The sequence below is a fragment of the Saccostrea echinata genome, unplaced genomic scaffold (genome assembly GCF_033153115.1).
Source record: "Saccostrea echinata isolate AGI-Se365-2 ecotype Australia unplaced genomic scaffold, CSIRO_AGI_Sech_v1 ptg000051l, whole genome shotgun sequence".
Taxonomy (NCBI): Eukaryota; Metazoa; Mollusca; class Bivalvia; order Ostreida; family Ostreidae; genus Saccostrea; species Saccostrea echinata.
The window spans coordinates 2,101,285-2,115,831 of record NW_026889800.1 but is presented as its reverse complement, the minus strand read 5'-3'; the positions used below and the strand labels follow the sequence as shown (position 1 = coordinate 2,115,831).

General features: G+C 33.5%; 2 protein-coding genes across 2 annotated transcripts; both read left to right on the top strand.

Moving 5' to 3' along the window:
• The first annotated feature begins 2,636 nt into the window (after positions 1 to 2,636).
• On the top strand, positions 2,637 to 3,568 carry LOC133203465 (uncharacterized). Its single transcript, XM_061339243.1, has one exon. It carries the CDS (start codon positions 2,637 to 2,639, stop codon positions 3,525 to 3,527), a length of 891 nt encoding a protein of 296 aa, XP_061195227.1. The 3' UTR covers positions 3,528 to 3,568.
• Positions 3,568 to 4,809, top strand: LOC133203652 (uncharacterized). The gene has a single exon (XM_061339423.1). It carries the CDS (start codon positions 3,870 to 3,872, stop codon positions 4,728 to 4,730), a length of 861 nt encoding a protein of 286 aa, XP_061195407.1. The 5' UTR covers positions 3,568 to 3,869; the 3' UTR covers positions 4,731 to 4,809.
• The last annotated feature ends 9,738 nt before the right edge of the window (positions 4,810 to 14,547 follow it).

Below are 14,547 nucleotides of genomic sequence, written 5' to 3'. Positions count from 1 at the left end.
GTATGTCCTACTTTTGAAAAACTTAAACCTTGGTTTTAACTTTTGAACAGTTGGTGCTAAGGCTTTTTTAAAACCATATGTGTATTCCTTGTAACAATTAAGACCTTCTCTCAAGTACAAACAATTATGATCCCTTGACCTTGGAGTTTGACCTTTTAAAGAAATTAACCTTGGCAATAACTTTTAAACTGTTGCTGCTGTGGCTTTCATACTAGTATATATTTCACAGTATATTCTTTGTTCAAGACTTTTATTTGGGTAATAACATTTTTTGATCTTGACCATGGAGTTTGACTTGCATTTGAGAAACTTTAACTTTTGCCATAAGATGCCATATGGGGGCATCAGTGTTTCAAAAATCACACGTTGTTCAGTATCCAAATCGGGCATAAAACATTTACAATGATCCTTTAAAGCAGTGAGTTGAACCTAATAAATTACGACTATAGAAATTATGATAATTTATTTCGATGTATGGTCTAAAAAAAAAACGTTTATTATACCTCTGTGAAAACTAGCTTACAAGTGAAAAATCACTAGTAAAATAGAATTTGATTGGCCGAGAAAGTCACGTGTCCATCATATTTGCCCTGCAACAAAACGTCGTGTTTCACGATTGTGACGTCACAATTAAACGAGTGAGGAGTTAGATTATTTATAGCGACGCTGCTAACTTCGTTCGCGCGGTAACAACAACTAAAAATTCACCCCAAAAAAATCACCTTAATTAATGGAATTGCATACAGATAGTAGATTAAACATTCTTTGTTAAAATGTTTGCACTTTTCAAAATTCGTTTATGGAAGTACAGCTAACATACGTCATGAGACGTCACAGTCTAGACGTTCCAAATGTCTCGTGCTGTTTGAAGAGGCGGATCTTAAAATTAAGTGAACAATGCACTCGCCCAACGGTCGCACCGTCAACATATTATCGTTGATTGATTGTGTCGATTTAAATGTGTAAAAATGCAATGGTGTTTGAATGTTACTGGTGTGATCACACAAACTTGTCACGTAGGAATTTTTTTTTAATGAAACGAGGCTATTGGTGTACCTGTAACTTATATCTCTTTCATATCGTTCTCATCAAATGCATGTTTGCTTTATTCATTGGATCTCCTTTGTAATTCCTGCATTTTGGTTAATTCGGTATTATAAACAATTTATTGCATAATAGAGACATAAAGATTTCTTCGCAAATGAAAAATCATATTTCCCTCGGGCGTTGCCTTCGGGGAGTATGATTTTTCATGGGCGAAGAAATCTTCATGTTGCCCTCGCGGAATATGATTTTTTATGGGCGAAGAAATCTTCATGTCTCCCTCACTATCATGCAATAAATGCAAACTGTGAACTTGTCAAGTCCGAAACACACAAAAGGGTATCGCTGATATCATACAGAGTGTATCATTGCCTTGATCAGGCCCATAGGAAGCAAATTCAGTTTTTTTTTTGGGGGGGGGGGCACAGCCATACATTTTCAGTTGACAGTTGAGGGGGCACTACTACCATAAATTTCCTGACAAAAAAAGGTCACCAACTACCAAAAATTCCTTGACAAGCAAAAAAAAAAAAAAAAGAAGGTTATCAGACGCTTTTATTGAGGTGGCACAAGCTATAGTATCTATGTCTACTATAGTAATCTATATATCGGCAAAATTATTGGGGGGCACGCCCCCCTCGGTTCCTACGGCCATGTTGATTAAATTTAGGGTCACTAAGGAAAGAATGTTTTGACTGGATGAATGGTCTGAAAGAACATGTGTTAACTTGTCGAGTCGGTAACACATAGATGGGGTTTTCTTATAACCAGAGTGTGTCATGGTTTGATGCAAGGTCATTTGAACGAGTTCAAGGTCAGAAACAACATTCCTTAACTGTCTTTCTACTGGTGAGACATTGCAAGTTGATACCCCTTACAAGATTGCTTATAACCTTAGAATGTGGCATGACCTTGACTCAAGGTCACTTCTTCCTATTCGCAGCTCCAACGGAAGACCTACTCGTTGCTTTGCAACGAGCTCTGCTCTAGTTTGAGTCACCATTTCGCAAGTTTTATGGTCGATACAATGACCTCGTCAGGAAATACAACTTATCATTAAGTCAAATGCTGAGTTTTTCATACTAATTGTTAGGCTATTATTTACACAGTGAATTGTCTACGGATCTTTTTGTCTACTATCACGACAAGGAACACACTCCACCATGGCACCTGATCTCACCTCTGATATTTTTGAAGTCCGTGTTTGCTCTGCTCCCAATTTTTATTCTGTAACTTTTTTTTTAGTTTCAATGGTCTTTGAAATCGAATATTGTTCGTTTTGTTCATATTTCAGTTAGTCAATGGGAAGTTATTTATAATGATATAAATTTTGTTAATTAATATATATATATATATATATATATATATATATATATATATATATATATATATATATATATATATATATATATATATATATATATATATATATATATAACCTGTAGCTTTTAATCACGTGTGTGGAAAAAATGAAAATTATATTATTTTTCTTTATCAGTTACTAAATTACAGTTTAGCAAATTATTTAATAGATACGTTATCCGGATTCCTTGTTGTTTTTTTTTCAGAATCATTTAACAAAAACCAACACAATGCGTCAAATACTGGACAGGTGCTTACCTTGTCTCGTGGCTTGGTCGTATGTCCTCGTGTTTTATTGCCTCGGGAAACCAGATATATCTGAGGAGAAGCCATTTTCTTCATTTAACTTCAGTCACTTAATTATACAATATGTATCTTTGTGTGGAGTCTCAGCTTTGTGTGATGTGTCTTCTTTGTCATTCCTTAATTTATCAGAAATTAAAATTCCTCAGGGCACGATACAGGTATGTCCCAGGTGTTCCTGTGAAGAAAATTGTTTAACAAATGCAGAAAATCCATGTTGCCCTGACCTTTATTTTAAAACTGGTGTGCAATTTTGTCGATCAATCGAAGTTACAAACAACAGAGTAAACAAATATTTTTATATGTTGATTGAGTCTTGTCCCCTTGAAACCGATCAATCTTTAAAGGAAAATTGCTCAAAAATAAGAAAACCATCAGAACGGCTTGTTTTGCCGCTAGTGTCCAGTACGGCAAATAATCTGTTATTTTGGAATAAATACTGTGCAATTTGCCATAATATTTCCTCTTTTCAACCATGGAGTTTATTTTTTGATTGTAAAGAACCAACAGATTTCAACTATTTATCTTCCTATGATGATATAGTAGACACAGCTAATAGAGCTGGGTGTTCGATTGCTTTCCTAGGAAATGGAATCGAATGTGTTGTTGATGACCTCAACACCCTTATTTCAAAATGTAACATAACCGGAAACTGGGAAATATTTGACTTTTCAATTGATTTTGCATGTAGAAGTGCTTTTAACATGCCGTACAAAAACGTTTTCAAAAATGTTTTCTGTTATATCTGTAATCCGTCTTCTGTACAACAAAACAGCAGTTTAAAAGTTCAAGATTGTGCAGAAATGCCGATGTTCTAAAAACTCTGTAAATATTTTCCGGAAACAGTCACCTTATCACCTTATAGAAATATTTTCTGCTTCTTGTGCACAGACATTTCAGAAAAGCAATACAAAGCAACTATTACATTATTTAATAATAAAAAGGATGCAGTTGAAATAAAGTACGAAATCAATTTGTTCTCTGAAGTTCTTGAACATTATTACAGGAAATGGACTAATCAATACAACAAAGATGTTGTTAATGCAGACATCAAGCCCTTGTTGTCAGATATAAACATAACTAGTACTGTGATAAAAAACATTGCCTTTTCTGGTCGTGGTCTCTGCAGCACGAATCTTCACTCTACGTATTTAAGAAATATGGCAAGACGGTGTTCCTGTAGATTTGGTTGCTTTGAAGATTGTTGTATTGATCAGGCACTCTCCTATCCTGTAATGTCTTGCATTAACAATGCTTTTCCACCAAAACAGGTTGAAATTGACGGAAATTTAGTCATAAACAAATGCTTTTATAAGATAGAAGGCCTGTCTCATCGGTGTATGGTCGAAAATTCTGGCGACTTTTTAAATGCAGTTCCTGTAACAGAAATTCATTGGAAGACAACGTATAAAAATTTTTTTTGCTACTTTTGTAACGTTGAAAACAAGACACATACAATCTTGCCAAAAACAAACTTCAAACAGAAAGTTTTGCCATGGAATCTTATAGTGTTCTGTAAAGATTTCATAAACCCTGACTACTTTCCCTCGTTCCATAGATTTATTAGCATTTTAAAAGAAATGAACTGCAGAATAAATCTACTGCCCCATAGTTCATCAAAGAAATGTGAAGCTAGAAAACCCGAAGTAAAAGTTTGTAACACTACCGGACTTTGGAAAAAAGAAGACGCCGACATTAAGCGAGCATGTGAGAGAATCAATCCAGGAAGACTTCCAGTGATAGAGGGAACAGGGAATAATCGGAAAATCTATAAAAATACATTCTGCCAAATGTGTAACCCAGTGAATAAGGAACCCGAAGACATCATTAAGACTTGTGAGAAAGCGAAAGTAAAAGTACAGAAGTATGCAGAAGAATCATGTGAGAAACTTCCTAATGTTCAAATGTCGTCTAATTATAAGAATATATTTTGTGAACGATGTAATGGCTATGCAATTAGAAATGACAAAAAAAATAGGGGGTTTTCATCCTTTGCTACCGCGCATGCGTCATCATCCTGACTTTTTTGTCCCAAGAATGGATTTTATTCCGGGATCACATGGTTTTTATAATCATATTCCGGTAAAAAAAACCGTGAAATAGAACACATGACTTATTTCAGGACAATATTTGCACTCAATGTATATAACAACGATGTACAAGAAGAAGAACACAAATCCTGTCTTCCTGGTCATCAAGCAACCGCATTCAAGGTTTGTAGCAAATATTATATTGTTCCAGCGAAAGAATTAGGACATTTGCTATACTGTCAAAAATTGAATGTAGGGGTTGGTTGCTTCTGAAATGTTTTGGTTGGAAACGATAAAGACATCAAATTTGGAAAATATAAAGAAATGGTTGATTTTCTATGATGTTAAATTTTCCCACTTTTTTGCCTTTTCTATAATCTCTTTTTAATCACTTTAAAGAACTTCTCATGAAATCTTGAATAAAAATTAAAATTTATGTGACTTATAGTGATTTAATTAAGAGTTTACATTCCTTAACTATCGAAAGAGTTTATTTGTAACAAGTGTCCTTAACGACAGGACAAAATATTTAAGTTGAAAATCATAATTTTAAATAAGAAATCACACCAAAAACGCAGCAGTATCAATCTTTTTTTCACTTCAATATTCAGTCTAGTGGTCGTGGTTTTACAAAATAATCTTAACAATCGAATTTAAATGATACTATTAATATTAATAGCTTTAAAAATAAAACGATAGATCCCAGATCCAAAGTTAAAAATGTATGGTTGAACAAATAGTTTTACAAATTGGTTTGGAAATTGTTTAGATTAGTTGCAATCTTTGTCTTCCCATAAAATGCTTATCAGAGTGAAACCCTTTCGTGATTGCGGGGGCACACTGTATCATGGGTTACTTTTAATACTGTACTCAGTAAGAATTAATACAAGGCAAACTGGAAGTTAAATTTTTATGGTTAAATCTTTCGCAAATTTTAAAGTAGAAAAATAAAATCATCTAGCAATCAGTCAATTCAATTTCTGGCTATTGATAAATTGTCTTCTAAGCTCATACAAAGGGAGATATTATTTCTTCATTTTACAGATATTGAATTATTCTTTAATTTTAAAAGATATTTTTAAAGAAGGATATAGATTTAACATTAAGTACGGATGGTACAAAAACAATTGAATGTATTAATATTTATTTTTGGGACTTCTTTAATTTAAACGATTCGAATATCTAATATGAATTCTTACACTTTCAATGACATTAAAATTATAATTTCCTGCAATCATCTTTAAAATTATATTCAACTTCTCACTTATTTTAAAGACATTTTTGTGGACCTTAAACTTTTTGTAGTTGATATTATTAGTCCCCTACCGGTGAAACCGGAGGGGACTATAGGTTACCTCTGAGTCTGTCCGTCCGTCTATCTATCTGTCTGTCTGTCCGTCTGTCTGTCTGTCTGTCAGTTGGTTTTCCGCACTATTTTCTAAACGCTTGCAGATATTGAGCTGATTTTTGGTATGTGTCTTTACCTTGATTAGTTATAGATTAAGTTTGCATTTCGTTCCGCTTCATTGATTTTTGATGGAATTATGGCTTTTTCAATTTTTAACGGGAACCAGATTACAATTGCCGATAGGGGACTAGTTTTGCTAATGCAATACTTTCAGAATGCTTGTTCATTTTTCTTCTATAAACATGACTTAGATTATTGTTTTCATAACTTAAAAGGGGTTTTCAATTCAAATCGTAGTTAATTACCACTATGAATTATGAATCAATTATGCTACAAATGCTTAAATATAGAGGAAAATTATCCTTATGGCAAAGAATACATTTTGTGAAACAATCTTTTAATTTCTATTATAACAGCATTGTTTTGTAATTGGTTAAAAAGTTAAAACTGTAGTAATATAAATTATTGTCCCCCGCTTTCACTTAAAGTAGGGGATATTAATTTGGGTCTGTTTGTCCGTCCGTCTGTATTTCTGTCTGTTTGTAACACCTTCGTTTCCGCGCGATATCTCGAGAATCCTTTGAGCTTTTGCAATGAAATTTTACATAGCAACGCCCTTTGACCTAAGAAAGACCCCTGTCGACTTTAAGGTCAAAAGGTCAACGTTCAAGGTCGTAAATTCATACATTTCGTGTGTGTAACACTTTCGCTTCCGGGCGATATCTCAAAAAGCTTTCGAGCTTTTGCAATGGAATTTTATACCATAACACCCTTTGGCCTCTCTCACCCCTCTCAAAGCGTCCCGCCCCGTTTTTTTTTTTTTAATTTATAGTATTAAAAGTTGCTTTGCACTATTTTTAGCACGGGGGCATCTGGGGAGTTATGACGTATAATACAGGTTGTCGGCAGATTTATATTCTAATTACATCTATTAGAACTGTTTAGTAAAGGCTTAATTAGACATCATGTATTGTGTAAAATTTTGACAATATTGAACGTGAATATAAACATTATATGTGACCTCATGTTTGCATTTAATTTGCTGTATAATCAAGTGCCTCCGTTTTCTAGGGGTATGCACTTGTTTTGCATGTGAGAGGCCCCGGGTTCAAATCTTGGTCGATCTCTTTTTCTTTTTTGGAATTTTTTTTTGGATTTACTATATAAATGATAGTATTCAGCATGTGAAATGAAAAAAGTTATGACGTCTGGCTTGTACAAACTCATAAAATCATTATTACAGTGTGATAAATATTCTATACAAAAAGAATCTTCTATACACATATTAAAGAAATCTTTATATCCACATTGTTTATTTACTTCAATATACATGTATACATTTAATAATTATACAAATAAAGGGGAGCCCCCTCCCCCCCCCCCCGCCCCGAACTGCGCATGCTCTTCTTTTTCCCCTAAGCGGGGGGGGGGGGGGGGGCACGAATTCTCTGAATTAGCTTCTTTTATTTCTTGAAAGTATCTTATGTTTTCTATTAGCAATTCTCTCAAAAATCGGTTTTATTGTTATTTATTTCTGTTTTAGAACGAATGCAAAAACAAGACATGTTTTCCCGGGAAGATATTGCAAAATAACACGTGCGTTTCCCTACTGAAGCAGACAAAGAACCTCCGACTTGTACTGTACTTTTGGATGCATCAGACTGAAAACAATTCCAGGCCAATAACACTCCGCACGGAGCAGATCTTACAAATATTACAATTTACAATTTACCAGAAAATTGAGTCAATTACAAATTCAACATCTTCAGTAGATTTAGAAGAAACAATTCTTCTTTCAAACAAACCATGTCAACAGCGTGATATTATAGGACTTAAAGTATACGCACAATTAGTCGTTTTTATCCATGGCTATGTCAATCGCTTAGAGGTGGAAAGGAATCTTCTGAAACTTTCTAATTCCTTGCAGTCCTTTGTTTTCGATTCATTTTCATATGAGTTTAAATTATCACAAGTTTTATCTTGGAGAGTTTTCCCATTTTTTCTCCAGAAATGTCTTTTGACAGACGACGTACGACATATAAAAAGTCGTGGCATGTACGAAACTCGTGGAGTTCAGAAAGCTATTGGCTTACAAGGACTTCCTGGAGTGAAGGGAACTCAAAGCCCGCGAGCTCAGTGTACAGAAAGGTGTTTGTGAATAAGTTACTTTTATGTAAGCAAGTATTCTTATATCCTTCAGAATACAACTACAACATTACCATTGAAACCCTGCTAATCAGGGAACTGGGCATTCGTCTGTCAAAAGATAAATTTTTGCTTGATACGGACAATTCAGTGAGAGTATGTGCAGATGAATTAAAGAAAACTTTAAAATTAAAAAAGAGGTCTGAAAATAATTCTTATTTGTTGTTACCCTGGATAACCTTCATCTGCATTCTTATCTCGCTCATCTGTCTTTCCACTACATTGGTCATTTATTGTTTATTTTCATCACTTCGGACACTTCCCGGCTTGAACAACATGTGTCTAATCATTTCTCTCTTCGTTGCTCAAACTATGACAATAATACGACCTTATACTTTGTCCATCCGTTCTGTTTCCATTATATCTTCAATGACGTTGCATTTCTCATGGTTGTCCGTCTTTTTCTGGCTTCAGATCTGTTCATTTCACATGTTTCGAGTTTTTACTCGCAAAACTCACGTTATCAAAAGTGAAAGAGAAAACATATGTGTATTCATTAAGTATGCATTCTATGCCTATTGTTTCTCGGGATTAATTATATTGTGTCACGTCATTGTAAGTCTAATTATATCTGGCGGAAATCGTACTGGCTATGAAAACAAGAATAGCCTCGTCAATGACAAAATAGCATTCATTGTCACCGTAATTTCACCTATGCTGTTGATCTGTATAAGCAATTCTATTTTCTTTGTCGTAACAGTGCATCACATACGCACTACCCCGCATGCGCAGAAGAACCAGAAGCAAGCTGTGGATGTGTGGGTTTACGTGAAGCTATTTTGTCTCACTGGTCTAACGTGGATCTTTCAGGTGGCAGATTCCTTTCTGTCCCTGTCATTTCTGTCATATGTTGTTGCCATTCTCAATGGACTCCAAGGATTGTTTCTATTTCTGAGTTTAGTCTGTAATGGGAGAGTTCTTAGATTGTGTTGCAAACGAAGGGCAATTGATTCTTCTACACATAATTCTTTATCTCATTTTAATTCGTCTATAAATTCTACTAGGTTTTAGTACAAATGACATTTTTGACCGGTCGGCAGGGGATGCTCACTCCTCCATGGCACCCGATCCCACCTCTGATATTTTGGAGGTCCGTGTTTGCTTTGCTCCTATTTTGTATTGTTTAATGGATTGTTGAGCTTAAATACTGTTCGTTATCTCCATATATTTCATTCTATCAAAGGAATGATACATATTTAACAAATTTAGCAAATATTTATTCAATGCATTAATCTGTATTTACTTTTCAATTTGATTCCTATTCATATATTTAGATGATTATAGAAAACACATCAATAAACTTCTTCTCCTTCATTTATGATCGTTTGGAATTATTTTGATTTTTTTCCCTTTTCATTACTACATTCTTTACAGACAAATAAAATTCGTCTTCTAATAACTCGCATTATCTCAACATGCATTGTTTTTATTTAAAAAAAAAGAAACAAGTTCCTTTTTATCAACAAAAATGCTATAGTGGGCTGTTTTTTAAATAATATTTAGGCAAAGTTTACACAGGTATCAAAGATTTTAGAATAAAATTAAATCAGAGAATATCAAGAAATTTTACTATAGTAATTCAATGTATCAAGGTTTTAAAAAGTGCCTGTTCGTTTTTACAAATTTTATGATACATACTAATAAAACGTATATTTCATATTAAGTCTTATTTGTTATTTATTACGAGTCCAATTCTTACCGGCAAATTAGTGACATTTTTAGATAGTTTCTAATATTCGCACATGTTTTTTTTGTTTAATTTACATCATTGACTTGGAATTTTAGAAAACATTAGACTCTTAACCTCTGATAAAATTTCTACAATAAAGTTTCATTTTAAGTCAATGTATCACGATAAAGCATCAAGGAAATCAAATTTTCAAAGTTTTAAAGTATGTACTATGATATGTTAAACTATAGTTAACTATGGTAAACTGTAGATAAATATAGAAGTTGGATGTTAATTATTGCAATTTTTCCGATTATGCAATTCACATCTCTTTTCATAATGAAAGTAAACATCAGACTGATGTCAGGCTTTATAAAAATGACATCTTAAGGACAATATAAAGGCCTATTTTACTTCCGTATTACAGAGATTGGGGTCAGTATGTCAGGCCAAATCTCATGAAATGCTTACACTTTCATGGCCTCTGGTCTCACAGCAGTTGTTTTCGAAGGTTCATGATTGCTGAACGGCCGGCAGGGGATGCTCACTCCTCCATGGCACCTGATCCCACCTCTGAATGATGTTTTAGAAGACCGTGTTTGCTCAGCTCCAAACGTTGTGTTGTTTAATGGACTTTTGAGTTCGAATATTGTTCGTTATCTCCATATACCTCATCTCAGTATATACTATTCAGTTGGACATTTAAGGAACATTATTGTTCGCTTACTTAATATTTTATCCTTTTCTTGCAGTTTCAGTTTCTTTTTGTCTGAAAACGTTCTCTTAACAATGTATTCACAAAGGAAATGGTATAATTGAAGCTTTAATGAATGTAAAAGGTAAAGATAACAGTGGTTAATCTTATTTATCTAGTAAAGACTAAAAATTATGAACAGAAACAATAATATAGACCTCTAGAAACACCAAAAATGATGTCATTAAAGCTTCAATCCAGACCATTTCCTAATTTCAAAAAATTGATCATATGAAGAACGCGATCCAAGGATAGGTTTTATTTGCAAATAAATTATTTTTTTGCTAAATATTTACTTTTTGTTGTTTGTGGTTTTTGAAGTCCCATCAGCCAGCTTATGTGTCAGTAGGCTGCCTCGGTTTCAGAATTGATCGCACTAAGAGCATTCTCTTACGTATCGAGATCACTTTGGAGACAGAAACATCAATTACAGAGGATAGTGGAAATATATTTTAAATATTGAAGTTGATGATGGAAAAAGGGAAGTCATACAGTTTAGTTATACCCAGTATTGTAATATCAGCAGCGTTATTTCAAAGTAAAGAAATAAATTTAAAAAAAAATAAAATAAAAAATAATGAAAAATTCAACTTTAAATAACCATATTATTCTTCCCTGGAAAAGAATTTTTATATAATATTATAATATTATATTATATTATTAAATATTTGAATTCAAATTCCAATAGACTGACGTGTTGTATACCAATTTTAGTTCATTAATTCAAAAACTAGTTCTGACAGTCGAAAGGGTGTGCTATTTCCTGTTATACACCTGATCCCAAATCTGGTGTTTGAAGGGGTATTTTTGTTTTTGCTAGTATCTCAATTTGTATAGTTATTTAGATTATGAAACTGAAAACTTGAACGCCGATTGGAGAATCTGCAAACCGGTTTTGGCTTGTGCGTACTCCAGAGCATTTACCATCCTTCGCCTTGTATTTTGATTGAGTTAGAAATACACTTTCTTCATCTGATGAAGACGTCTGCACTCATGAAACTTTACTTGGAAAGTAGTCAGAAAGTGAACTATGATTTAAATCTAAATTTACCTGGCACTTTCCATTAAGTTCCACAATACACCTTTATTTTCACCCCTTTTGTTGTTGTGTTTTGAAATGTCACTCACTCTCCGGACAATTAAGTGAGTTACTTGATCATAATAAACACATAATCATTATCTGGATCATTTTATTAAGTTAACAATAGAAAAAATGTTTTAAGTAGGATAAAGTCCGAAAGCTGCCCATTCTGTGAGAGAAAAAACATTTTCGGCCCTTCGGACCTCGAACACTTCTTTCTCTCACAGAATAGACAGTTGTCGGACTTTCTGCTTTACTGAGTTGAATTACAAAGTGGGATTTTATGAACACTAACTGTATGTATTTTACGCTGAAAAAAATCCAAGTTTCTACTCGCTCTCGGAAAAACACAATAATTTTTTCATGCATTTTAAAGATGAAAATTAATATGTCGATCATTATTTTCTATTCCAAAGTTTACATTTACAAATAATTCTTTTTCAAATAAGTAGAATTCTAATTTTCTCTTAGTCAATATCTGAGGTGATTTGCGTCCATATTCTTTGGTTTTACCATCGGTAAATACAAATGTCAGATGGATTTTCTGGCCCTTTGAAAACTTTTCACTCATATTGAGACGCCACCACTTGCCGATGGAGGACTGCAAATTTAGTCCTTTACCCAACACTTGCGGATTTTGAGCAGAGAGGGATCTTTTTTGTAACAGTACCCACTGCTACACGGGAACTTGGATTATACGATCTCATCCCAAAGACCGGTCTCCATGTCCCGCTGTGGGATTCAAACCCGCAACGTATGGATCAACCCCTCACTCCGCAATGATAGAGCAGACGCACCAACCACTGCGCCACATAAATTTAAATCTACGAGAGGTTATAAAAAGTTCGTTGATTAGCGCCATAAAATTAAAACCGCTGATTGTACATGAATGAATTCTTAAACAATTGATTAGCATAATCTTTTATATGTATATAATAATCTATACATCATAAGTCTTATTTTTTAATAAATTGTTAATGGTTTTTAAGCAGTGGTATGTCCAGTCGGCGCAACCTCAAAGATGACTTTTTTTTCTACCTGAGTGTTACTAAGAAAAACTCTTTAGATATGAACATTTGTCGTGCAAAAATCCTGTTAATTCACTCATGTAGGACACACTAAAATTTACTATTTTTACCTCATTCTGTAAGTTCGATGAAACTTTATCGTAAAATTTACATGAAATGTTCAAACAATTAAGGGTTGAAAATAAAGTTAAAAAGGAAAAGGGTTTCTTTCTCCAGCACTCTATAAAGTTTCACCCCTGGGAAAAGTAGCATAGGCGTAAGAAATATTTTAACGGGCCACAGAAAAATAAAATGCATCTAGAGTACTTTTTTTAAATGATGAAAAAGACTGAGAGACAGGAGAGATGCACAGTTAAGGCCAATTTGTAGTCAGGGTGTCCAAAGTCAGTCACGTCGAAATGTGACATCGATCATGTGTGTTAGATGTTAAAGTTATGCTGACATAATCAAGCGGAGAGATTTACTTATGTACAAATCCGTTTACTATATTATGTGCATTGAAATCAGCTGTTCGGGAAATTGTAAAATCATATAAACAAGACCAATTCAAATCTTTGTTTAACAACAGGGAATCTCGTTAATTAAAGAGTGTGAAATAGAGGGAGCAGTCATAATGAAAATGACGTTGTTGGACGTCAACAAAAATAAACGGTGACAGCGCCGGGTGATCATATAATGATTTTTTCATTTAATGATAATTAAGCAAATTATCAGCGTATCTAGGTAAAATTTTACAACACATCTTAAACTTTTGTTGGTTAATGTTCTATAAAAAAAATTTTAAGCACATACTACACAGTATTAATTTTATCGCATCAGTCCATGATCTTTTTGATAACCCCTCATACTAACAAGTGTACATGTACATAAAGCATTTCTTCTTAATCTGTGTATTATTTTTTCATTTGATGATAATTTAGAGAAGTAAATACGTAAACAAAAAGGCACAATTATTATATAAGTTGATCTAGGAAGTTTTTGAATCGAATTCTTGAATTTGAATACAATAACATATATCATTATCTGTGATTTCTCAGTCTTCTTCTGTTATGAGAGTTTAAGGAATATTTATGACTGATGTGACTCTATGAATTTTAATTAATATATCAGAAATGTAAGTATTTGCCTTCATCTTACATATCTATTCACTTTTATCTTCTTTGTGTACAGGTGTACTTTTAGTTTTTGGAAAAGTGCAAAAGGTATTTGAATAAATGAATCCTGCAAATATTTTACACTTTCACAAATGTAGGCCTTCTTATTCTCAGAGCCTGATCATTACCTTTATTGATAGAAATCCATCCTTTATATCTAAAGAGACCTGTTTTGTTGTCGTGTATTAGTTAGAGACGTTATTGTTGTCGTGTATCAGTTAGAGACGTTGTTTGTTGTCGTGTATCAGTTAGAGACGTTATTGTTGTCGTGTATTAGTTAGAGACGTTATTGTTGTCGTGTATTAGTTAGAGACGTTGTTTGTTGTCGTGTATCAGTTAGAGACGTTATTGTTGTCGTGTATTAGTTAGAGACGTTATTGTTGTCGTGTATTAGTTAGAGACGTTATTGTTGTCGTGTATTAGTTAGAGACGTTATTGTTGTCGTGTATTAGTTAGAGACGTTATTGTTGTCGTGTATTAGTTAGAGACGTTATTGTTGTCGTGTATTA